General features: G+C 45.5%; 1 protein-coding gene and 1 long non-coding RNA gene across 2 annotated transcripts in view; one reads left to right on the forward strand and one right to left on the reverse strand.

Moving 5' to 3' along the window:
* Positions 1 to 24,354, reverse strand: part of FREM3 (FRAS1 related extracellular matrix 3) — a 105,585-nt gene extending 81,231 nt beyond the window's left edge. Inside the window, exons 1-2 of the mRNA XM_066632886.1 lie at positions 19,224 to 24,354; positions 16,635 to 16,724 (exon numbers count right to left, since the gene is read on the reverse strand). Coding sequence (XP_066488983.1) covers positions 16,635 to 16,724; positions 19,224 to 24,354 — 5,221 coding nt within the window. The remainder of the gene's footprint in view (positions 1 to 16,634; positions 16,725 to 19,223) is intronic.
* Positions 24,355 to 27,622, forward strand: LOC136655428 (uncharacterized). The gene is made up of 2 exons (XR_010794656.1): positions 24,355 to 24,562; positions 26,645 to 27,622. It is a non-coding gene; the product is annotated as an uncharacterized lncRNA (long non-coding RNA).
* The last annotated feature ends 24 nt before the right edge of the window (positions 27,623 to 27,646 follow it).

Consider the following 27,646-nt stretch of genomic DNA (forward strand, 5'->3'; position numbering starts at 1 on the left):
TAACACACTCACAACACATAAACGAGCACCTTGGAGGATGTGCATTAAGCCTTGGCAAAACACGATAAATGCCCTTTGTAGGTGCCAGCATAGTGAATTCAAATGAAATGAATACAGGATGTAAAAATAAACCTGCTATAAGAATAGACAGCTATTCATAAGACTCTAAGATCCTGCCAGTATTCTGGAAGAAGTCCAAGAACTGTGACAGAAATATAAGTTCCTCAACATGCCAGGGAATCATTTGCTAGATAATATTCTTCTCAATGAAGAGACAGTGAAAGAACAGACAAGGAAAGACAAGATTTTTGTTCCATTTCCCTTTAACTCGTATAGCTTAATTGGATGCTGTTACAAAGTCTGACACTAATTGTTATTCTGGCAAAAGTTGCTGGCAGATCAACAGTCCTGGGCTCTGTTTCCTCTCCTTCAGCTTCTCTGGTCCTATTTGCACGCTGGCTACTTTGAATAACATTCCACCCTGCTAATTAATTATTTCATCATTTTATTACTCTTCTGTGACTGAAATGAAAATTAATGTCTGAACTGTGCCTGTAAGTTTATAGTATTGCTAATTACTAATAATATTTGTATTTATATAGCACTTTCCCTAAGTGCTAGAAGTGCTTAAAATGCATTACATCAGTAATCCCCCTACATTTGGCTGCAATCCTAACACTTACTAAGGAGTGGGCCCCACTTAATACAGTGGGACTTACTTCTGAGAAAATTTGCACAGGCCTGCACTGTTTGTAAGATGGGTTAGAATTATTATTCATATACTACAAATTTTGGGATAGGGTTAGAAGCTCAAAACAGAATGGGGCTTTTCTAAGGTTCTGCCACTCAATTAATATTTGAACCTCAGTGCCTCTGTATGAAATCTCCCCCATTACATTTCATAAGTCACTAGATCACTTTCCATCCTCTGCCTATCTTAATAAAATCTGTTCTCCTTAACCATGTCCACACCTTCCAACTTCTTTGGATGGAATGACACATACTCCATGTATTAGGCAAGGATCAGTTTCTTCATCACACCAACCCTGAAGGTTGCCTCAGGATAATAATAACAAATAATAATAAAAAAACTTTATTTTTATCCCGCCCTTCTCCCAAAAAGGGACCCAGGGCGGCTAACAACATATAAAACAAATTAAAACATAATTTCACAGATAAAAACATATTAAAAAACACATTAGCAGAACCCATAAAAACAGTAGTCAGAAGAGTCAGAATAAAAGAGCATAAAACAGCAGTTCTTAGAGGAATCGGGCCTGTAAAAAAGCAACTAAAAGATATATAAAAGATGTTAAAAAGGCCAGAACGTCAGAAGGCTTGGTTAAACAACAAGGTCTTCAGGCCTCGCCGAAAGGACTCAAGAGAGGGAGCCATTCTCAAGTCAAGGGGAAAGGAGTTCCACAGCGTTGGTGCCACTACTGAGAAGGCCCTATTTCTTGCCGCCGCCCCACGTACCTCCTTAGGCGGCAGCACTTGTAAAAAGGCCTTCTCTGATGACCTGAGAGGACGAGCCGGATTGTACGGGAGTAGGCGATCTCTAAGATAACCTGGCCCAGAGCAGTATAGGGCTTTAAAGGTCAAAACCAGCACCTTGAATTGGGCCCGGAAACGAATGGGCAGCCAATGTAGCCCCCGGAGAAGCGGGCTGACAGAGTCAAACCGCCTAGCTCCAGTGACCACACGGGCCGCTGCATTCTGCACTAATTGCAGTTTCCGAACCGTCTTCAGGGGCAGCCCCACATAAAGCGCGTTACAATAATCTAACCTCGATGTCACCGTAGCATGGATCACCGTGGCCAGGTCTGCACGATCCAAGTACGGACGCAGCTGGTGCACCAGCCGAAGCTGAGCAAAGGCCCCCCTAGCCACAGCCGCCACCTGGGAATCCAGGAGCAGCTGCAAGTCCAGGTGGACCCCCAAGCCGCGGACCTGCTCCTTCAGAGGGAGTGCAACCCCATTCAGAGCAAGCTGATAATCCAGCACCTGCATCGAGGATTTCCGAACCAGGAGAGCCTCTGTCTTATCCGGATTTAATTTCAGCTTGTTAGCCCCCATCCAGATCCTCACTGCTTCCAGACAGCGCTCCAGGCCCTCAACCGCCACCCTGGAGTCTGGAGGAAAGGAGAGACAAAGCTGGGTGTCATCAGCATATTGATGACACCCCACTCCAAACCCCCGGATGACCTCTCCCAGTGGTTTCATGTAGATATTAAATAGCATGGGGGACAGAATTGAACCCTGGCACCTCAATGGCCAGGGTGTCGAACAGGCATCCCCCAGCACCACCATCTGGGACCGACCTTCCAAGTAGGAGCGGAACCACCGCAAAACAGTGCCTCCAACTCCCAACTCGGCCAATCGGCCCAGAAGGATACCATGGTCGATGGTATCGAAAGCCGCCGAGAGGTCCAGCAGGACCAACAGGGATGCACTCCCCCTGTCCAGTCCCCGGCGTAGGTCATCCACCAAGGCGACCAAGGCAGTTTCCGTCCCAAAGCCCGGCCTGAAAACAGATTGAAAAGGATCCAGATAATCCGCTTCATCCAAGACCCTCTGGAGTTGGGCCGCCACCACCCGCTCAATTACCTTGCCCAGAAACGGGATGTTGGAGACTGGCCGATAGCTGTTCAACACATTGGAATCCAGGGAGGGCTTCTTCAGGAGGGGGCGAACCACCGCCCGCTTCAAAGCAAGGGCGGTGATATTTTTCCCCTTACCCCATGTAATACCCCATGCAAGGTAAGGGATATTTTTCCCCTTACCCCATGTAATACCCCAGTCCTGCGGTTTTCAAACTCGCAGGGAGTTTGAATCCCACAGTAAGTCTTTGTGGGGGCGGGGGGAGGCAGCGGTGCGACCCTCAGGATCACGCCGCTCAGGGGGGCTGCAGGGGCTTGGTGCACTTGCCCAAGCTCCCTGCAGCCCCCCGGGGGTGCGGGGAGCCCTGTGCAACCTTTGGCAGGGGTCCCAGGGTCAGGGAAGGTGACAGTGGAGCGATCGCGCCCCGCTCTGCTAAACCGGGAGAGGTGCACGATCGCCCCACTTCCCCTTTTGACCAGGCTGCAGGGACTGGGGTGCACCCTCCAGTCCCTGCAGCAGCCGTCCCTGGCTGTGGGGAGCCGGGCGCGAGCGCCTGCAGGGCTCCTTGGGTCAGGGAAAGTGAGAGTGGGGCAATGGCGCTCTGCCTCCTCCCTGCCTCCTGGCTGCCCCCACCCCTTAAGGGGAAAGGGACCAGGACCTTCAGGCTGGGGCGTCGCGACACCCCAGTTTGAATACCACTGCCCCAGCCAGTTATTTAGTTGGTGCAAATTAGAGAACCCCTTGCAGGATTAAATTGTCATACTATACAAGATATCCAAGTTTCCTGGTGTAGGGGCCACGACAGTATTTGCCACTGGCAGTGGTTGGGTCTAAATCATTCAAGAGGTTTTTAACAGCAGAACTTGCTATGAGGGTTCTAGGAGTGACTTATTCTACTAGTCGGATATGCTGGGAAAGCAGCTGCTGTGCTGGCACAGGGTGTTGCAAACATGCCATAAAGCATACTTGTGGCACCATACTACGAGATAAGGAGCATCAGTGAGAAGGCCTCACCGTCCTGCCATCACTGAATCTTGATGAATGGTTGCTGGTGCAGGTACATTCTACACCAAGTTGCACAGGGCAGAGTGGAGGGAGAAGAGGGTGTGTAATAGGGGAGGGAAAGGGTGGAGACTTATCAGGGTCAGGAGGGGAGTGGGATCAGCAGAGGAGGCCTTCGCCGTATCCTAACCTGCTTTCATGGCCAGGAGGACTTACACAAGGATTCTCAAACTTCTGCCAGTGATTTCAATAGTGCAGTTCCTAATAGTCCCATTGGGAAGACTGGGGCTCAACATGGGGTGAAGGAGCAAATGTTCCCTTATCCTGAGGAGACCTCCCAACTGTTCAATCTCAACACTGGATACAGTGCAGATCATGTGGCCCTGTTGAGCCAGCGCCAGACAGGATTGGGCTGTTAGATTTTTGTCCACTGAGGATTGGCCAAAAGCAAATATAGGTTTTAAAGAAATCTTTTTAAAGAAATTCAGACAATTATTTGTGCTAGCTATTGCATGTTTTTAAAAGTCCCTATTCAAAAGTTCTCCCCTCACCCACCCCAGCTATTCCTACTCAGCTGCAAGACAGTAAAATGTTAAATTAAAAACTTAGTGTTTTCACATACGTATGTACACACAAGCATCAAAAGCATTTCTGAAGCAGAGATATAGTTTATACCTTCCAATGGGAAAAAAGTCTCCAACCTAAACAGATGGACATTCATAAAAAGCAAGCAGGGCTTAATTGGGATGGCAGACATCCATCAGAACTAAGAAACTGTCTTTCTTTTACTCCTACCTGCAGATGTATTACAAAATCTAGTATTTCCTTCCTGCTACTTCTTAAATATATAGTAGAAATGGCAGAGAGTAGCATAATGATTTCTCCAACTAATTAGCTAATACATATCTTTATTGTTGGCTCCATGTCAGATCCAAACTCCCTGCTAAGATCTTCTACAGAAACAAACAAGCCACTCTTTTTTATACTACTGGAGGAATTTATTGGTCCTCTGCAAAAACACTGAGGCATCATCACTCACACATTTAGTTTGTTAATCTGCAGGGGCTCCAGGTTACTACTTCTCAATTATAAAGCAAAAAAGGAATCAATAATTTAAATAATTATGGCGCAATCATAGTTGCTTAGTAACACTGTCAAGGTATGATAAATGGTGTACATTCACATTCCATACTGGTCTTAGGTATGCAAAAACAAACAGCCCAATTGTAACTAACCCCCTCCCCCCAGGGGCTCTGAAAGGAATTTTATCAGGGGTACAAAGTTTCTTTTGGGCCCCTTCCCAAAGGGAGAAGGGGCAGTGGGAGCAGGCAGAATGGGGAGGGGCAATATAGGACAGAGGGAGGGTGCTGACAGCCAGAATAGTCTTTGGAGCCCAGATCTACCAGGCTTCTTGATGCGGAGCCCAGGTCTACCCCACTATGTGGCATAGGAAGCTAGACAGAGCAATATCGTAAACCAAACACACTCCTAAGTCTCTTTAAAATCTTTGAATATAGAAAATTGTTGCAGAAAACTGGCATTGGTATTTGGGCTCACACTAGAATGCACCAAAATGTTTATTTTTCACATTTTTTCACATTCACAGCTTCAGCAGCTGTAGCCCTACAGCTGTGTCCCTGAGCTCCTATGCACTCCTTCATGGTTATGGGATCCACAAGCCAAAGAGCAACTGTAGCACTTCAGTTCCTCCCAGATTTGACACTGTGTTAAGGAGGGTCATCGATGCTTTCCTGGGCCTGGTGTGTATGGCTTGCAGCAGCAGTTGCCACTGCATGCGAGTGGTTGTGCCCCCAGCATCATGCACAGGCAGCGAGTTCAGGTGAGATAGGAAAATGTCAGGTCCCAGGAACTTTCTGGGCACCCTCCTTTGACTCCTGGGCCCCCTTTCCGACCCTGGGCCCGGGTACAAATTACCCCCCTCTCCTAGGCCCTGCCTCCCCCCGCTGGTGCAGCCAAACCATCTTAATACACATTGTATCCTCCAGGAAAATAGGCCTGGAGGTCGTCTTAAGATATGGGAACTTTTGTTCCCTTATCCCAGGGCAAGGCTCTGCTGCCCAAATAGGTTTCCTTGGATCTGCGCCAGTCATTTTGCTGGCACAGAACCAAAGAGAGGAAACATAGATAGGAACCTGGCACATGCCAGTGCCACCAGGATCCATCCCCTCTCTCCCATTCCACCTCTTGCTTTCCCCCTCCTTGCCTATACATTCCTCCCCCTCTCTGCCCAATACCTCCCACTGCCCGCCCCTGCAGCTTCTGCACTCTCAACCATAGCCAGCTATGGCAGCAAGCCACCAACACTGCAGTGGTTTGCAGTGACAGTTCTGAAATGGCCTATGGTGATGCATTGCACATACTGCCATATGTCAATTTACAATGGCAGAACTGTGTTTTGTTGTTGTACAACCCTGAACTGTTATGAACTGAAAGTTACTTTACAAATATATGTTAGGCTGCAGAGAGCTGTATGGGCAAAAAGGCTTGAATCTGAATTTCAATATTTTACATTCAAAGGTACCTCATAAAACCAACTGGGTTTTCACCAATGGGCTCAAAACGCTTCTGTGAAATCAGTCCGAAACAGTAGACTTCTTTAGGGTACAATCCAAACCAACTTTTCAGCACCGGTGTAGCTGTGCCTATGGGGCATGTGCTGCATTCTGCAGTTGGGGAGTAGTCAAGAAGGCCTCCTCAAGGTAAGGCAATGTCTGTTCCTTACCTTGGAGTTGCACTGCCCTTACCCCAGTGCTGGAAAGTTGGTTAGGATTGCGCCTTTAAGTATCCTACAGAATGAGCAATGCAGACTATCAAAAAGGAAATATGGCCCATGCATCAAACCTGTGAGAAAAGGACCTGGGTGACATTAGCACAACTGTGAGAAGTCCACGCCACAAGGAGAACATGTGAATCCCCACAATAATAAAGCCAGCTACTGTATTAACATTCCCAAATTTGCTTTACTGTGATGAATCCAGAGTCACACATTTGCGACATAAAATTCCCAGGAGGCCATCAGAGCAATGGTCTCTTTATAAATTCTGAAGCCCTAATAATCTTTACAGTAGTTTTCCTGAAAGCAAAGAAATTGATTTGATATATTCCATGAAACACTAATGGCCTTACAGCAAACTGTAACGTGTTAATTAGGAAGAACCAGCAAGAACATTTCAGTGAAGCATTTAACTTGCTGCTGTACCTTATACACCAATTGCTAGAATCTTTTCTTTGCTCATCGTGGTTTTACACCAATACAGGTGAACATTGCTGCATGTTCTTTAACTAGTTAAAACAAAGAATGCCAAATGGCCATGTCTAAAAAGAAATCAAGATACTGTCATGAGAAGCAAAGTGATCCCAGCATGGTTTGGCTTTACAAAAGTTATCTTGCATATGCTTAAAGAATTAACACCCAGGAAGATGAAAGACCAAATTCAGGTGTGTGGATCACTTTTCACATATTGCAGAACAATCTCTGCACAGTGCAGAGGCTCCTTTGAAATGAGCATATCAAAGTTATTAAGAACTTTTTTTAACTAACTGAGGATAGCAATTAGAAAGACAGCTTGCTGCAAAGAGAAGCTGTGATTTCTAGCCACATTGATTCAGACTGTCCCATTGATTTCAATACCCTGCTGAGGAATTATGAGCAAGACACTGAGAAACTCACTGTTTGTAACATTACAAATGGGGGGCTCCTGAGGCATACATAAGGGGGGGCAGACAAGAAGTAAATTTGAGTACTACTGCAGTACTATTCACATTGTTTGTAGATGGTAATCTGCCGCTGATTCTGCCCCGTTGCGTGCTTACCATAAGGTGAGATGGGGCAAAAGCCTCAGGCACCAGCCTCTAGGATCCCAATGGGGGCGGAAACTGTGCTTCCGGTTTGTCGGAAGCACAGTTTATAGTGGCGGGGAACCTCACAGAGGTTTCTCTGGCATGGGCTGCGGTCACGCGAGGCTCCGTGAGCTTCTGGTGAGTGGGGGGGGGTGGATATCTTTGCAGGGGGGGCAGTGATAGCCTGTGGGGGGTGCCATCGCGGAGCTTTGACCCGGGCGTGGGGCTGCAGAGGTCTGTGGCTGATCCTGCCCCCTCCTGGGCCCGATCCTCCCCCCATTCTGCCCACCCACCCAGAAATACCACCTCCCCACTCCCAGAGCACCCTTCCACCACTTTCTCATCTCCTGTGCCACAATCTTACTTGTTCTGACTGTGCAGAGACTGGATCTGGCGCAGCCAGGCCAGTGCATATTGTTGTGTGGGTGCAGCCAGCTCTTGAAACAGGGCAAACATGTTTGATAGCACATTTGCAACACTTGGGAGCCGGTGCTGGGGGGCTGTGCCAATGCAATGTTACATTAGGACTGGGTTGCCTGTGACTACTTGAGTTGCCTCCAAGTAGTTAAGAAATCAAAATTTTAACACCATTCATTGTGAATAAAGCAAAGAACATAAAGGGTGTTTGCCCATTTTTTAATATCACAGTGTACTTAAATAGCTCCACAGGCAAAAGCTCATGCTTAAATTCTGCTAATCCATTCCAAAATTTCATTAGCTGTATAGTGCCAAAGAACCTGGAGGCAGCATGTAGTAAACATGAACAGTAACCACTGAAAGACTTGCCATTCACCCCTAACCAATCTGGCTCTCGCCACACCAGGCACACCTGAACCTCCGCCTAATTTGAAGGCATTTTCTTCTACACATGTGGCAAGCAAGACCTTCTGCAACACTACACATGGAGCCTATTCTGATCAGCCAAGCAGGGGCACAATTCTTGTTAAGTAGTATTCCTTACAAAATCTATTTATGTGTTACTGTACAGTATTATATTTTTTAAGCATAACTGAAGATAGCTAATGACAGTAGATGTAAAAAAAATAAATCTGTGTTTATAATACTACAGAACAACCCTGCCAGTTTTCTTCCCTTATAAGGTCAAAGTTATACAATCTCATCCAACTTTAGAAACTATTTCCATTGTTTAAATACATTTTTCAACGTACATCACAGCTCTTAAAGGAAGCAAAAAATATCAAAATGCTTAACTGGATATGTTATTTTTAGAAGTACCCACAAGTGTTTTAAAAAGAGGGAACCAAGCATCACAGGCACCTTGCCTTCCTTTCCCCATTAAATCTATCTAAAATGATTTTCCTGCTGTTACTTATTTCACAAGAGCCTGTTCATTGACAGTAGTCATACAGCGACTCCACTACACAAAAATAATGATGGCCAGCTGTTCTAGAGTATAAATATAGAATGCAATACTCTAAGCTACCTCCTTACAAGACAGCTGTGCTTAATGAACACAAACTTTCTCAAATCAGCTTTGGTGCAAAGCATATATTCTGCATTCTGAACCTGATTCAGGAAACAACAAGTGCCACAAAAGACTGTACGCAACAAATGCTTTTGCATTTGCACTGCTAGCATATCTATCTCTTATGGACGGGTGCGCATAGGTTTATAACCAGGATGCACATGCAGTTCAGCATACAGCACTGGGATAGTATTAGTTTTGTCTATCCAGTAATCCATATGCAAAAACAATTTCCCACATGTGAAGTGCATCCCCTGGATAGTACCATGTAGCTACTGCCCTTGTAAGTCCCTTCAGAAGTTTCAACAGGTATAAAATCTAGTTTCCTGGATCTTGATTGGGGTGAGGCTTAATGATCATATTTCACTATTTTATTTAGCTGCTATTTTATTGTTATTTTTGGTGCATCAGTTACCTTGTTGTTTCCAGGTGCAATACAAGGCACTGGTTATTACTTTTAAAACCGCTTATGGTTAAGACACATGAGGACTATCATCCTTCATATGGATCTTCTAGGCCCATTAAGATCTGGGACAGAAGCTCTTTTGTGTCTCCCACACTCTTCTGAGGTTAGACTAGCAGTGATGCTTCAGAACAGCTGGACATGGTGGCTCCCCACTGCCTGGAACCCCTGACTACTTAATGTGCACCTGGCTTCCTGCTTTTTTTCACCGAAGACTAAAGACCTGGTTCTTTCAGCAGTCATTTCCTGGGCTCTCTTGATTTAGTTGCTGTCTCCTCTGTTTTGATTGTTTTCTTTGCTTAAAAAGTGCTTTCCTATTTCTGTTTTTGATTTTTATTACATGATTATTTTAAATTTAAATCAAAACATGGATTTTAATGTTTGGGGTTTTTTTTCCTTCTGTTTTGTGCTTTGAGTCCCCTACTGGGATAAAACACAGCTATAGGTTTTTAAAATAAAGAAATAAAATACTGCCCAATCCTGACATAGCTGAAATATTTGTAAATGTAAATACAAATGCTTCTTCCGCAACTATATACTATTACCAGACTCTTATAGTGTATGGTAAATATGCATGTGACTAGGCCAGCACATTTGTTAAGCCTCTAACAACCCAATCCTAACTCTGACTTGAGCTGGCACAGGCCTCCTTGCACTGGCTCTAAGTATCGTAAGTATGCCATAAGGCAAGTTTGTGCAGACTCAAGAAACAGCAGTGCCAGCACTGGATCCAGTACCCACGTCAGCTGGCACAGGTAAGTATGCACTGGGAGGCACGTAGGGGAAGAGGGTGGTGGGAGGGCAGTTTGGAGGCAGGGAGGGGGCATTCTTTGGCAGGGAGTGTGGAATGCAGGAGGGTTGAACCCAGAAGGGGGCAGGAATGGGGGCAGCAGCACATGCCATATCCTGCCCCCCTGGCTGGGCAACCCTACATAGGCTTCTTGAATGTGTACAAGCTAAATAGGGCAGGCTGGGGCTCAACACAGGGTAAGAGGGAAAACAACCCCTTACCCTAAGACAACCTTCAGTTTGCTCCTAACCTGCACTGGATACCATGCAGGCCATGTGGCCCGTTTGTACCAGCACAGGTTAGGATTGTGCTGTAAAACATCACACATGATGAATTCTTACTTAGGGAAAGCTTTCTCCATGGACAGAGTTTGTATAAACCAAACTCTGGATGCAGAGCAAAAAGGGAGGTTGGGGAAAGCCCTAGTTTCTAGATATGTTATGAATTTCTGCAGTTCAGAAATATGGAGCTATGATTCATTCTCTGCAGTGAGAAAAAATGTATATAAGGACATTGACTAACTACTCTACTAGTATAAAAGAAAATCCAGAAAGCAATATGTATATTTGTATACAGCATCCATGCCACTCATGTGTTATGTATCTATCCAGCTTCCAAAATGAAATGTTACACAGATTATCACCTACTATCAACTTCAGTATCACTTCATCAGTTACATTCACAGGCCTCAAACTCATTATGGTACTTCTGATAAATGTATACGATTTCATTTCATGCAATCCCAGCTAATGCTACATCCAAAGAATTTAAGATGTCACTTGGCACACTTCCACGACACTCATAGGTGCAAATACTGCTTGTACATATGTATAAGACAGACAGACAACTGCTTTGGCAAGAGCCCTAAATGAAGCACAGTCCCCTTGAAGCACTTCAAACCAAAGCAAAGCCATCTAGAGAAGCTTTGGGTGTCTGAAACCTTTTCTTCCACAAATGCAAAGTGGTTTCCAAGAACTGAGAAGGAGGAAGGGAAGGACATCAAGCAAGAGATAATGTGATTGACAGCTCAGAGCTGTCAGTGAGGCACATCAAAACTTCCTTAAGATCAATTCTGCATTTCCTGTGACTTTTTCCATGACTTTGGTGCAAACTGGCCAGAAAGCAAAACAATGGTTAAGTTCATTCCACTGATGTTGTTTTTTATGGATAACATTTGAACCTCTCCACATTTCTTTCTGAAATTTAGCAGGCAACTTACTTAGGGGCATATCTACATTACCTGCAAGTTCTGTGCAAACAGGTCACCAAAACACGTTGCACAAGCAGCAGAAACCTTTTAAAATGATCACACTTCAATTGTCCCTAGAATGAAAACCCCAGCATCTATTTGGATTAAATTTAGCTGCTTTTGTCCCTTTAAGGGCATCCTGCAGTGGAAGGGAGGGGTAGTCCAGGAGGCCTTCTCAAGGTAAGGGAACATTTACTCCCTTACCTACTGGCTACAACAGTGCTGGAAAGGTGGATAGGATTGGCCTTGAGAGCACAATCTCATGTATGCTTACTCTGACATAAGTCCCATTGTATTCAATGGGACTTACTCTCAGGAAAGTGTATATAGGATTTTAGCCTTAGCCACTATGTGAACTTACTGCTAACAAGGAGCCCAATCCTAACTTGCTCTGGAATAGGCAGGCCAAGTGGACTGCGCTGTATCAAAAGCAAGTTAGGTGCCAGGTGGAGCGCAACTCAGAATAAGGGGATGTTTGTCCTCTAACCCCATGTCACCCATCAGCACCCCTCCATGGGGCTATTTGGATCTGTGCCTGTGATTTTGCAGGCACAAATCCAAGTGGACCATGTAATGCCACTCAGGTCAGGGACACAGGTAGGGATGCAGGCCCTATCTGCCTCCTAATCTACCCTCCCCCACCCCCAAATTCCCCCTCCCTCCCTGCCTCCCTCCCTCCCACCTCCCACTCTCCTGTCCTCTACACCAGCCTGCCTTGGCTGGCACAAATTCACCCTCTCCAGGACAGGATCCGGCACCGGCAGGCCAGCACACATCCTTATGCTAGCCTAGCCAGCTCTCGAGTAGCCACAAACATGCTTTAAGGCACATTCACGACACTCGGGAACAGGTGCAAGTGTCTTGTGCCAGCTCCGGGATGAGTTTGGATTGCTCCATAAGAGGACTTCTATCCCTATAAATTTCATCCAATTCTGAAAAGAATTTTAAAAGTTACAGTGAATTGAATTTTGCCAACTGAAATATACTGAAAGCAATAAAAAAATCAGGCATGAAGCAAAGCAAACAAGTTCAACAAAATAAAGCAAAGAAGCAAAACTCACAATGAACTTCTGTAATTTTTACTTAATGCTGAATGTCTCTTATATATCACTGAATAAGTTTTAAATCCTACCAAGGTGCAGAAAAAATTTAATATGCTCTGATTTAAAGAATTATTCCATTCTGAAGATCTCAGAAGGCCTCTGTGAAGCTTGACAGCTAAATCATAGACTTATGCACATGGATCAGGGAACATATTCTTTTTCTGTTTGTATATACAACCACTGATGTAATGCAATCTCTGTTTCAGATAAGTGACCCAAAGTTCTACTGCTATTGCATTGCAAATTGTGACACAATAATAATACCTTTAATGGCTGTTTACATCCGCAGGCAAACTAGAGATAAGGAAACTCAATTTCCTTTCATAAGGATTGTGTAATTGTATTACAACTTGTTAGTTTACTTTCGAGCTCTAGGAAAATAGTGGAGCCTCTGTTTGCTATTGTTACTCTGCCAAAGTTCACACTAAATATCATGAAGTTTTCCTGAATAGCTATAGATACGTCATATATACTATTTTTAAAAAATTGTAGTTGTAATGGAACATACTGTATATTCCACAACAATGACAATTTTTAAAAATAGTATGAACTAAAAATAGTTTAAATAATCAAACAAGCAGTCTAATTTGTAAGTACAGGCATTGTGCATTTTAGATGTACTGTATGTACATATGTTCCATGCTGCCAACTAGAAACTCTTTTTTTGTATTCCCCCCCCCCCAAAAAAATGCTGATGGGGACCACCCTAGTTGGGAGTGGGACCTAAAGTCCACTCTTCTCCATGAACCATTTTAAAACTGAAAAGTGCCCCCTGAAGTAGCGATATGCCTCTGAAGCAGCAATTTCCTCAAATTTCTTACTTTCTTTTTCACAAATTGCCACTTTACAGAGAAATTGTCACTTCAGAAGGAAAATTTCAACTGTAAAACAACACAGCGGGAAGAAGAGGGAACCCACTTTCCTGCCCCAACCACTGTCACCTTCCCAACCAGCTGCTTTTTCCAAAAAGAAACCTCAAGAACTTCTGGTTGGAAGTGTGCTGGAACACACATTGAGTTTGACCCTTAAGGCAGGGGTTTTCAAAATTCTCAGCAGCAAAGATCCTGAGGTACGTGTGTACAGGAGGATAATAAACACTTACCATAAGCTTTGTGGACTGCTGCATAACAACACCTTCACAAGACCTGGCATGATGTCTGTGTTTCTAGTCACTACACCACTTTTGCTAGTTGTTTATACCAGCGTTGCAGTCATGCATTTGGAAAATATTTAGAAACGGGATGCCAGGGTGTTGAAATGGCCCTTATCCAAAACTGGCAATTAATCAACACTCAGCATTTTTAATGCTGCTGGTAAACTGCTCACTGTCTGCACAAAAGCATTTTGTGATCCAGGGCGATACTTGAAAATACAAGAAAAAATCCTTGCAAAAAGAACATACAATGCTCAGCAGGATCTGCACTTGTCCCTTCCTTCCTCTTCCTGTCCCTGCAACCCGAAGAGCTTGCCCAAATCTATATGAGAGTGTAAGCATAGTAATTCTATTTGTAAAAGCTGAATACGCAAACATATTTCTAGGGGAGGGACCATAGCTCTGTGGCAGACCACAGATTCCGCATGTAAGATCGCAAGTTCAATCTCTGGCATCTCCAGAAAGGACTGTGAAACATCTATCTGAAATGCTGCCAGTCAGTATAGACAATACTGTCCCACTTCCCAGTCCTAACCTGTGCCAACATAGGCCACAGGATCTTCGCTATATCTAGTGCAGGTTAAGAGGTGGCTGGAGGTCTCCTTAGGGTATGGGGGATATATTTTCCCTTACTCCAAGTAACGTCCCAGCCAGCCCTATAGGGCTTCTCAGATCCATGCCAGCTATATAGCTGGGGTAAATCCAGAAAGCCCCTGTAATGCCGGGTGGCCCGGGAAGGGGGTTAGGATAAGGTGGAGGAAGCCTCCACTGATCCCGCCTCCTCCCAGACCTGATTCACTCCTTATTCGGTTCTCTCCTGCCCGGAAACTCCTCCTCCCCTCATGCCCCTGCATCACTCTGCGCCTTATCTCCTTGCACTGGCAGGCTGGCGCAGCCTTCCTGCCTGTGTTGCTGGATCACGAGTTGTCATAGATGTGAGTTTGCAACACAGTGAGCCAACGAAGGGATGGCTGCTACACCGGCTCTGGCGGCAGTTAGGATTGTGCTGAAAGTTCAATAGCCTTTCAGTATAAGTTTGCTTCATATGAAAGATGTACAGCCCCATAAATATCTATGGCTGCCACCTTTTTAACTAGGTCTGCTCATATACCTTTAAAAGCAGCCTGACACAAACAAATCTAACAGGTGAAGTTTTTGCACACGATTTCTCTCCATGCTAGAAAATATTAAACTCTGTGGATCAGGCTGCTGTTAAAGGAGGAGCAGGACCAGTTTTTGTTTTTGGGTTTTTTTTAGCAAGCCAGGAAATATAATTACTATGAAAAACAGGGTTAAAGAGTCACAGCCTTTGTTTTTACGGTCTACCATGAGCAGGTAAAATAAGTGTAATTCAAAAACCAGAATGTTTTTAGTTCTGATGACAAATGGATACAAACCAAAACAAACTATTCAGTGATTCTGCTTTCTAAATGAAAGTAGATTTTCCTCCAGTAAGGCCTAAAATAAAAACTCCTACTAATTTTAACAGTGTTTACATGCCATCTATATCACATTACTTAATGGATGTTTCAACCCTGGAAGTAATAGAGGAAATAATTTTGCTGTAGTGGGGAAAGAATAGAACATTCCCTTTTATAGCAAGTCATCCTCAATACCAGAGAACAGCCCTAAGAAAACTGAACTACTAGTGCCTTAGAATACGTGCAGTGAATCTCACACTTTTAAAAAAATAAAAAATGGCAGCACACATTTGAAATTAAGGGGTAAGACTTTGCAGATTTCAAAGAATGATTTCTGGACAGGAGTGAGTCCCATCAGCTTTAATATGTGTGTCTGCATCCAAGTCATCCATCCCATGTTTTAACATTATCAATGCTGAAAAAGAGCAGATGCTGACTTGCATTTTTGCACAGGGTCAATTCTGAACACATTTTATGAGAGTAACTTCCATGGAATCAATGATACTTCTGGATAACAAGTGGTAGCACTCGTGGAAGCTTTGCTGCTAGAAGTCACCTTCTCCACACACTTCTCCCCTCCTGAAGTCCGAAGCAAGCCCCACCTCCTCGCAACAATCACTGACTGTTTCAGTCACTCATAATTCCCTCTCATTTTCAGGGTATTCTCCCCTTTCCTTTGCCGCATATTACAGCAATGCCAAAGGGTCCCCAATCTTCAGCAGGAACTTGGAGGGCAGGTTCAGGGGCTTCAATAGGGCAGAGGAAATGGGGAAGGTGGTTTCTAGCAGTTTCACTTCTGTGAGCATGATGCTTTGGATGCAAGCTACTGTCAACATACAAAATCCAGGTACTTCCACATTTCATACAAATCAGTTCCTTTGATATTAAAAGAGTTGAATAACATCCAGTGCTTCCTCTCCAACACACACATACCTTACACATGCAAGGGAATGCTATCAGGGGTGAGGAGATCCTCTGCATGAAAAAGCCTGAAAATTTTCTCCTCATGACTCCTAAAAAACCTCCCTTTCACTGTTGTCAGCCTGAGTTGAACAGCATCCAGGTATAGTTCTCTGCTCACTTTGAGAACCTAGATTTCGATTGCATTAACACATACATTACACAGCAAAGCAAAGCAAAGCAAAGCACCGTGTGCTACAAACTTCTGGGGGAGAGGCAACATATGATCCTGCAGCCCACTCCAGATCCCTAAACATATAGATGGAATCACAGTTCAATGCCGAGTCAATGAGACAACCTCCTTTCCCATACCTGTGAACATTTACTTAGGAGTAATCATTTTGCACATAGGAAAAATTGCTTGTAAAGGAATATGCACTGGATTTGGTTGTAAATAAATTCAGATACACAAATATATGATTCGAATGCAACTACAGATAAAATTGTAAGTAATTCAACAGTTATCTAATAAACACTTTAATTGATTCTAATATTCTTGGGTTTGATTTTACAGTTCACCACTCTCAAGAAATCTATTAGCTTACCATTGTCTTCTACTGAGAAGTAGAAGATATCACTAGTGGCATTTTCTCCATCCTTCAGGACATAACAGATCTTCATGTCATCAATATCAGCTTAGGGTGGTGGGGGGGAAGAAAAAAAATGACATGAGTCAGTGACATCAAAGACTTCTCAGTACACTTAGAACTTGGAGAAATACACGTTTGAGGCCATTCCTACAAATTACAAAAGTTCTTTGTAGAAACACAGGTAAATAATTTTATAGCTACTGCAGTGTTTCTCAAACTGTGGGTTGGGACTCACTAGGCGGGTCACGAACCAATTTCAGATGGGTTCCCATTCATTTCAATATTTTATTTTTAATATATTAGACTTGATGCTACCATGGGATGTGACTGCATTTGGGAAAATATTACAGGTAAGTACTTTGAACAGGCTACTAGGTATATGTTTTAAACAATGACAGTAAATGGGACTTACTCCTGGGTAAGAGTGGGCAGGATTGCAGCCTAGGATTGTTAAAATTTTTCCTGCTTGATGATGTCACTCCTGGTCATGACATCACTTTCAGGTTCATGACATCACTTTTGGTGGGTCCTGACAGATTCTCATTCTAAAAAGTGGGTTCTGGTCTAAAAGTTTGAGAACCACTGCTCTATAAGACTGAGTGAAACCTGGATCTCTTCTCCATCACTGCTGCACTGGGACTTACTTTGGCTGTTGCAAAAGGCTGCACAAGCTAACCTGAAGAACAACTTTGAGCTTAAAAGTAAGGCTGCACCTTTTGAAGTCCATTCTATTTTTGCCAAGTGTGATTTAATTTACAATTCCAGCATTCATTGCCTTCCCCGTATCACTGGCACGTAAATGCAACTAACCCATATTCACTTAGAACGATATCTTCAGAATAAAGACTGGCTGGATCCAATGAGTTACTTTAGGCATGCCCAAAGGCATGTTTTAAATTATATATTTTTTCTTTTTGTTTTAAGAGTCCCGTTGGTTCCAAAAGTAGTTTACTATGCTAAATTGAAGGGAGGGGGCTGCTGTCCAAGAAACACAAGCCCAAATCCCTTTCAATGCAATGTGGTTCTTTGAATGCAAGGTTGTTGATTTTTTGTTTTAATAACACTGATGTTCATTATCTCTTTGCCCACCAAAAGAGGGCTCATATGGCCTATGGAGTCAATAGGCTGCATATAGCTGCATGGCAGGTTTATGTCATTAGAGGACCACAAGGGAGGAAAAAAGTCACATATAATAATATTTAGCACATTCAATTGCTCAGAGTGCATGCGTTGTCGATAATACTTACAACAACCCTTCAAGGTAGCCCAGTATTATTATCTTCATATTGCTGAACAAGGATTGAAGCTGAGAAAATAGTGCCTCGTTTAAAGTTTCTAAGGGCTAGTGAAAACACTTCCAATTTGTTACCCATGATTAAATGGGCAGGGGTGGACTTATTTGACCACATACTCTTTCTGCCCATGGTTTTACCACAATTAAGGCTTATTTCAGCATCAGTCTTAACCATTGTTCATGCTAACCAAATATCACTATTAACCAGGATTTGAAACTGTTATTAGGAGCAAATCCTGGCTAGTGCTAACAAACATGAGCTTGATAGTTGGGGGTTTCCCATGTTGCAGTTCATATTACTCCAGTTCTCTTCATTCTTCCTGAACTACAGGAGAACTCACATATTTTAAGCTCTTGTCCTTCGATGCAGAGAACAGATAAGTTTAAAAATCAGGCTTGAATCACAAACTTTTTTTTTAAAAGGCTGCTACTATAGCAGCCTGTTATCACCAGTATTGTATTTGGTAAATAAATAGCTACAACATTCAGCACACAAAGTGAAAACTATCATCCTAAAAACACCACAGTTTTTGTTTTCCCATGCAAAGCAAATCTGACAGGATTGATACAGAAACAGGATTGATATTGAAACTTTTCAGACAGTTGGGATCTGTGTAGATTCAATGGGGGAAGGCAGGACTGAACTGGATGCACCTGCACCTCCCCTCACAGTGTGTTGATTGAGTGCACAAATTCTATTCGCATGCAAACTGAATATATGTACACTCTGTGTACATACTCAAGAAATACATGGATGTTGGGAGTAAAGACAAGCCTACTTCCCACTCCACAGATTCCAAAAACCTACAAAGAGCTAAAGTTTTTGTCTTCTACCAATGGGCTAGAGGTCCACCAGGAACTGGATATCAATCTAAATACTCATGCTTAACTGATCTTGAGTTGAATTCTGCACTACAGAAACATTATGAGTTCTCTTCTAGGGTAAATCTGGAGTCAAACGTACAACTTACGACATCATATGCTAAGTTAAAATCACTGTGCTATATGTTTTGATTACACTAACAAATGTAAACATACACAACACACTTCTAGAATTCAGAAATATCTAGAATTTAAGATATTTTTGAAAAACAAATTATAAATCTATTTAAATGATTTCAACACTAAAAGAGTTTGAAAACCCCTTTAGGTAAACATTTTAACATGATTATCACTTTACAGATATGCATCTTATAATTTAATTCGAAAGTAATTTATTAAAATATTTAAAAAAATCTATTAGTACTGACCTTGCGTAAAGGCTTTAATACTTCCATTTCCGAAGCCAGTATTAATGAGGAGTCCATGTTTCGGCCCATCTGTAATCCTGTACTTCAGCAGTTTGTGGGGGCTGTCTCTGTCTTCTGCCTTCAGAGATTTGCTGGTAATTAAAAAGCCTAGATGCCCAGTTGGCATATTCCTCAGGGTTGGTGCACCCTTATTCACGACTATCTGTGGTACACCATTATCTAGAGAATTGATCTGGATCTTCATCATCTGGGGGTGACGTGTTTCAAGGAGGGTATCAGGGAAAACATAGAAGTCCGAATGGGTACCATCGGTAACAATGAAAGAGAAGCTATCTTGGCTAGTTTCTGTGCTATCGTGTCTATATGTGATCATGTTCTCATTTAAGTCTTGCTTAGTAAAGCTGTTCACAGAGTAGCTATTGTTGTAAATAATCTGACCATGCACAGGAACTTGGGTAATTATGAAACGGAGTAATTGGTCAGGAGTGTCCCGATCATCTACATTCAACTCAAATGGGGTGATCAGTTTGGTTTCCCCTTCCTGAACTTGCAGGCCATGGATTGTTAAAACTGGCTTTTTATTGTCCACATCAGTAATGGAGACTCTGAAAGTGCGGAAAACTGGATTATAACCATCTGTCACTTCAAACTCAAAGCTGTCCATCTTCACCTCATCCTCCGCAGTGTGGATGTAGTATATCTTGTTGCCAGCTAGTTGGAGTTGAGTGAAGGTAGTGACAGGAACTCCAGGGTTGTCGGAGTTCTCCAGATGACCTCTGCTTGGGGCCCGGGTGATACTGAATCGCAGGTGCTCATCAGGGCTGTTAATGTCACTTGTGCTAAGGAGGTCAGTAGTGAGTGTCACTTTTCCACCTTCTTTCAGGGTCACTCCTTTATTGATCACCTCAGGGAAGACCATATCAATACCACTGATGGTAATATAGAAGTACCTATCTATCAAAGGGTTCATGCCATCAGTGACATCAAACTTAACCAAGTCCCGGACCCCCTGTTGGCCAGTGTGAATATAGCGTATACAACCCTGGTCTATGTCATCCTGTGTGAAATTCATGCCCAGGGTAATATTGCCTAACACCTCTCCTCCTTTGCTTGTGCGTTGCAGAAGACCATGCCTGGGTAACAAACGAATAATATAAGTGAGCGTCTTGTCTTCTGAATCTATATCAGTGGCCTTGAGATCACGATTAGTGATAACTTTGGACTCCCCAATCTCCACTTCTAGTCCATCATTGATAGCCATCCTGGGTGTTTCATCATCCACCAAGATGACCATAATCAAGACTTGTTGCTCCACCGTGTGCAGGCCATCAGTCAGTTGGATTCTGAAGGTGTCTTCTTTAGTCTCAGAGTCATCGTGCTCATACACAATGCTAGATGCCTCCCGGATTTCTTCTAGGGTGAAATTTTGAATAGGTGCTGTACCAGTAGTCAGCTGGTGAACTATCTGCCCATGCTTAGGAGGAAGGGTTATGAAGAAGCGCAACTCGTCTGGGGGAATATCCGCATCAGCGCCATTGAGAATGGGAGTGTCAATCACTAAGCTCATCCCTTCTAGCACCACAAACTCACGTACAAACAGTTCAGGTTTCTCATCATTAGTTGGGATAATGACGATGGGAAAGAACTGGTGTGGAGAGAAGTTGACCCCATCACAGCAGTGAAAAGTGAACCTGTCTTCCAAAGGTTCTACTCCCCTGTGGATGCTCTGCACATAGTTAATGTGTCCAACACGAACATCCTTTATGGAAAATGCACTGATGGCAGTCCCAGTTCTAGATTTTTCTGAGCCAGGGGCTGGAGAGATATTCTCCAGGTAGCCAGAAGTGGGCTGTATTAGAATGGTACACAGGATGTCATCCCTGGGAGTATCTATATCCTCCACATCCAGAACCTGCAAGCTCAGAACATTTTTCCCTCCCTCATAAACCGTGAAAGGCTCTTCCCCCACCATAACCTCAGGAGCAATGTTGTCCACTGGCAAAATAGTCACAGTCACACGCACCCCTTCCACTGAGCTGCCTCCCACCACCCACTCATTAGATAGGTCCGAGATAGTAAGACTGAAAGAATCAGACAGTTTTTTCAAACCAATCTCTCCACCCGTGTGAGCATAGACTACTGTCCCACTAATGAGGTCCTGCTGAGTGAACCTCTCAGAGGCCACCCCATCTACTAAGATATTACCCAACTTGGGAGGATCCTCCACAATAAAAGTTAATGCCAGTTCATCAGTATCCTCATCCGTTCCTTGAATAAGAGAAGTCGTTATTTCAGTGGCACTATTTTCCAACACATCAATAAAGGCCCCCAAAAGTCCAGAGCTCCCAGGGACTGTAATACTGGGACGCTCATCATCCACTAGCTGAACTGCAACCTTAACAGTGATTGGCACTAGGTGGACTCCATCACTCACGTCCATCTGAAAGGAATCAGTTGTGAACTCTTCACCACTATGCTGGTAGGATATTCGACCATTAGCAATGTCATCCAACAGAAAAGATTCACCCTGGACCATTAATCCCTCCTCCAGGTATCGAAGGTGACCATGCTGAGGTGCCTCAGTTAAGGTGAAGACAATACGGTCAGTATCTGTATCTTTATCAGAGGCATCCAATTGACTAGTGGTGATAAGGAAGCTGCCCCCCTCAGACACAGTGAAGCCAGCATTGGTGATTTGAGGGGGTTGATTATCCACTGGCTGAAGGAAGAGGGTGAAGGTACCAAGCACAGAATTGCCTGCTGTATCTTCTACACTGTAAGTGAACTGCACCACCCTTGGGGTGATTCCAAGCTCTTGGTCTGGAGGGCGGTACGCCACCTTGTGATGATTTACTTGTGCTTGCGTGAACTGTGTGATGGCCACTAAAGGACTGTCAGTCAATACAATCTCCCCAGCAAAGACAGGGTGGTTTTCATCTGTGTCAGTGGGTGGGGTGAGCACAGTATACCTCAACTCCCTGTCATCTGTGTCCAAATCAGTGTAGCGCAAATAGCGTTTTCTAAGGTGGGTCACCTGATATTCAAGGACTGTCATCTGCAAGGTAGTACCTGGGTACAATTCTGGAGGCAAGTTGTCAACTGGCTGGATCTTGATGATAAACATCTGCTCACCAGATTGATTTGGGGGGTCATTATCATCTTGGAGATAGAATACAAAGTGGTCCATCACTAGGTTGGTGCTATGAGGCCCCGTGTGCCTATAGTACAGCTTTCCATCCAAGATATCCTGTTGCAGCCACTCTGTCACCACCTTCTCATACACACCCTCACTCTCCACAAAGCGCCAGGAGAATGTAGCACTATGATCTCCTTCCGCATCCACCTCCTTTCCATAAGATAACGGAACTTCTGCCTGACGCAGCAGAAGCTCACCAAGATGCTGAGGGGTGGATGCGTCTGGAAACCCTTCAGTGTCCTTCAGAACAAACCGAATGGTAGAGTCATCAGAGTCTATATCAGCAGCACTGAGGACAAAGGGAGAGATCTGGACCGTTTGGTGTTCACTTAGCACCAGGCCAGTGTTGGCATTGAGGAGGGGTGGCTGGTCATCATCTGGAGCAATGGTGATCGGATAAAGGAACTCTACCTGGTGCTGTCCATCCCCCATACGGAAGACAATGTTGTCACTATAACTATGTTCGCTGCCATCATGCTGGTAAATTACATGGCCAGCTTCCAACTCAGCAGCCGTAAAGAACTGCTGATCAGGTGGTGCACCTAAAACCCGGAGTTCCCCATGTTTTAGTCCCCTTGTAACCCATACCTTCACCTCATCCAGGTTGTCCTCGTCACTGATTTCAAGGTTGCCAGAAAGCGGCCTCGACTGGCCTTCGAAAAGCATCATCTGAGGCCCGGCAACACGGTTGAAGACCGCCACAGGGGCCAAAGTGTTCATGGGCTTCACCACCACCATGAAGGCGAAGGGCTCCGAAGAGGCACCCTCAGGGTCCAGCACCTCCATCTCAAGCTGGAAGAGACGCTCGTGGTCCGAGTCCACTGTAGGAGGCTGGTAGGCGATCTTCAGCTCCCGGACCTCTTGCTGCGTGAAGGACGTGAGCGGTCGGCTGGGGTCGTCGGTGCTGATGAGGCAGCCCCGTAAGCGGGGGTCGTCGTGGTCGCTGCCCCCAGTCTGGTCCTGCCCCCCTGCGCCGGGCCAGGCCGAGGTGAGATTGAACAGCAGCAGGTCCGAAGAGGACTCGGAGTCCTCAGCAGCCAACATGTCCGGGGTGATGGCTGTGAGGACAAACTGGTCCACCTCCATCATGAGCAGCGCCAAGAAGCTGGGCTTGGGCGGGGTGTTCTCCGCGCCCTCCCTGATGCGGACCACCACCTGGAAGTACTCCTGCTCGACGGGGCCCCCCTCGTCCCCCAGCATCTCCACCCGCATGGGGATGTAGTCGCGGTTGGGCGAGGGGGTGGCCGCGGTGTGCTCGTAGCGGACGCCGTCGGTGAGGAAGGCGCTGCAGTCGCGGGAGTAGCCCGGCGGTAGGGGGCGCCCGTCGGAGTCCAGGAGGCGCCCGTAGGCGGGCAGGTGGCTGCCGCTGCCCGGCGGGTGGGGCAGTGCGGTGAGCCGGCAGCGGCGCCGCCCCGGCTCGTCGGGGAAGGCGAGCACCTTGTCGTCGAGGGGAGGGCTGCGCCCGCGGAGCCGCTCCACGGCCAGCGGCAGGTTGCGGCTGAGCAGGCGCAGCTGCTGCGAGAGCACCTGGGCTTCCAGCGTGAAGGGCGCCACGAGGGTGCGCCCGGGCGAGTCGTAGCGCAGCTGCAGGCGCAGGCGGTCCCGCGCGGGGCTGCGGGAGCCGAAGTGCGTGTAGGTCACCTCGCCCGGGCCGAAGGCGCAGGGGAAGCGCTTCGGGGACAGCGCCCCGGGGCGGTGCGGGGCCGGCGGCATCGGGCTGCCCTCCAGCACGGTCAGCACGCACCGGTCGCCCGGCTGCACCCGCAGCACCAAGTCCCGGGAAGGGTCCAGCGAGACGGAGCGGCCGAAGGGCACGCGCAGCCCCCGGTTGGCCACCAGGATCCCCTGCAAGGCGCCGCCGTCGAGGAGCTGCGGCTGCGGCTGCGCGTCCCCCGGGCTGCAGAGGGGCAGCAGCAGCAGCAGCAGCAGGGCCATTCCTCCCGTCGCTTGCTGTGCTGCGCGCCCCGCCGTCGGCAGGCTTTGGGACCCGGGGACGGCGCGCGGTGGCGCCTGCTGCTGCTGCAAGGTGCGCGACCCCGGCTGGCTGGCTGGCTCTGGCGCTCTCCCCGGGGCGGCCACTCTGGGCTCAGCCACTGCCTGCTGCAGGTACTCCAGGGAAGGCGACGGCTGGCTGGCTGGCTGGGTGAGTGAGTGAGTGGGAGGGAGTTCGCAGCTCCTCGCGCCGCCCAGGAACCCCCTCGCCCCCCTCCGCCCGCCCACCCAGGAACCGAGGACCGTCCCTTCGAGCACAACGCCCCTCGCCCGCTCAGCCAGCCCCCGCGGAGGGGGACTCTTCCCACTGCCGCCAGACTCCCTCGCTGCGCGGGACGGGCGGACGCACTTCTTGCTCGCTCCTGGGAGGGGGGAAGGCGACTCCTTGGGCTGCCAGGCTATGCGCACTTTCCTGAAAGTAAGCCCCACTGAGCACAGCAGGACTTACTTCTGAGTAGACGTGCATAGGGTGGTGCCTTGGGCCACTACCCATGCGCACTTTCCTGGGGGCAAGCCCCACTGAACACAACAGGACTTACTTCTCTTGAGGTCTCTTGTTATCTGGTGTGCTCCCTGGGGCATTTGGTGGGCCTTTGTGAGATACAGGAAGCTGGACTAGATGGGCCTATGGCCTGATCCAGTGGGGCTGTTGGCGTGCAGTAGGATGGAGCCTGTGGGCAACTATACTATGCACACTGTCCTGGAGCAAAAGCCCCATTGAACATAATGGAACATACTTTTGAGTAGACATGGATAGAGTTGTGCCCTTGGGCAACAAACCTGTGCACACTTTCCTGGGAGCATTGAACATAATGGGACTTACTTTTGAGTAGACCTGCTTAGGATTGGGCTGCAAAATAGATCAAAGGATCTGTCTGCCCCGCCCCCGCAGGGCATGGAACTCTGTTAGCAGCAGAAAGCACTGTCTTCAGGTCTTGACTTTATTTTTATTATTTAAACTCTCTCAACCACGCTTGTTGCTTTTGTCTTGGGGCCTGAAACACAAGCGCTGGCCAATTCACAGCATTGCTGTGTTAGAGCCCAATCCTATGTATGTCCACTCAGAAGTAAGTCCCACTGTAGTCAATGAGGCTTACTCCCAGGAAAGTGACGATTGGATTGCAGTCTTGGAGTCCAATCCTATGCATGTTTATTCAGAAGTAAGTCCCATTATAGTCAATGGGACTTACTTCCAGGTAAGTGTGGATAGGATTGCAGACTTTGTTCCACACAGGTAAGACATAGGAGTGGTGATCTTTGTTTTGGATCAGTTCTTACCCACAAAAGTTGGTACTTAGGGTGTATTTCTCTGATTCCCCATAAATATACAATTTTCCAGAATGGTATCCCTTTTATTCTAGCAGTAGAAAGACAAAGAGTGTTGTGTGTTAGTGAAGTGTCTTAAAGTGTCTCCAGCTCTTTTTGTCAAGATAAAATAATCTGTTTCTCCCTGGGGAGAGAGATTACAACTTTAATAACTTTGCCTTTGTCCTGGTCTTAATAGTCTTCCATCAAAGCTATATGTTTTAATGAGTAATTGTTCTCTTAAGTGCTGTTTTGATGTGTTTGTGAAGGCTTTGATGCCATGCACACTTCCTTGAGTGTAAGCACCACTGAACTCACTGGAATTACTCACCTATGAAGGTGGGATTGGACTCCATGATACTTTAGCACCTTTCACAAATACGGGAATTGCATATTCCCAAAGCAAAAACTTTAGAAAACTGAAAGGCAATCAAGATCTGGGCTACTTAGAATGTATCAAGACTATTAAAACCACCCAAGTAAGAAACCCACCCTGGCAACCAACTCTCAGGTTTTGTTCCCACTTGGTACTTGCTGCTTTTTTCTCCCACCAATTTTTTTTTTCAAAATATTAAACAATCACAGTTGCTAGCTTTATATGATAAAATGTGAATCATCCTTTTGCCCTAGTCATACATTTAAGACTTTAGATTTTTAAAATGGGACTTGATTCTTTATTTGTTTGAAGATTTTAGGTTAAGCCATTTCTGCCCAACTTTGCATATACGCAACAGGGACCAAATGTGTACACCTGTAGTTAACCTAAAATTTAGTTGAATCATAGCAGAAAGGTAAGAAACTTGACTGGGGAGCAGAAAGGTAAGAAACTTGACTGGGGGGATGACTAAAATTGTAAGTCTTTGGAAATGCTTCAAGATTAGCCCTAAATAACAGGACTTGTGATACAATGTACTTTCTCATCATGTAGAGCTGAACAGAGAACATACAGCCAGCATGAATCAGAGGAGTCTCCCAAGCCCTGCAGATAAAGTTTTCCTCATGCATTTACCTAATGCAAAAGGGTGGAGCACCATGCAACATGTTTGTTTCTGAGTGATCAGAGCTCATGTGTATTGAAACACACAACTTTGGATGAGAGCCATAGTTGCCCATGCACCCAACCATCCTGCATTTTGGGTAGGATGGAACTCTTGTCAACACTGTCAAATCTTTTCTCAGAAGAAGGCGACTGTTCCATATTGCATGTTATGTTAAATGCTTCATCAAAATGGATGTACTTGTTTTTGTCCTAAATAGAAGTGGGGGGGGGGAGGAGAGGGCAATTGGGGCTATAGCATGTGCTAATGATGTAAACAAACAAACAAACAAACAAACAAACAAAACCTCATGATCTGGATCTGGTTCTGCCAGTACATTTCCTTTAGGGAAGGGGGGGGACCCTCAAGTCAGTGCAACTCTAATGACGTTTAGGGCACAATCCTATGCATGTCTCCTCAGAAGTACGTCTTATTGTGTTTGGTGGGGTTCCTTTCACGAAAGTGTAGATAGAGTTGCAGCCTGAATGTCGCATGTATTTTGACCTCATGGGCTGTATTTGGTGCAACCTCACAAGAAAATACTTGACTAGCATACATTACAATCCAAATCATCAGTGATGTTTCAGACTAATGAAATGCAAACATGTACAATTTGAAACTGCGTTCCATTGCACATTTACACAGGAATAAAACCCACTGAACATAGTAGACTTGAGTGAACATGTGAATTGATCTGTAATTCAGTGCTCAGCTCAAGGAAGTCCCATTGAGCACAAGCTTACTTCCTAGTAAATTTGCTTATGATCAGGCTATAAATGTAGCTTTTTGCTGTTTTTTCAGTTACTTGTTTGTATTTCTCTCCTGTCCAAGAACTAGGCAATTGCCCAGCAATTAAAACTTTGTGCGCATCTTATTGTATGCCAGTTTCTTAC

The sequence above is a fragment of the Tiliqua scincoides genome, chromosome 6 (genome assembly GCF_035046505.1).
Source record: "Tiliqua scincoides isolate rTilSci1 chromosome 6, rTilSci1.hap2, whole genome shotgun sequence".
Lineage (NCBI taxonomy): Eukaryota > Metazoa > Chordata > Lepidosauria > Squamata > Scincidae > Tiliqua > Tiliqua scincoides.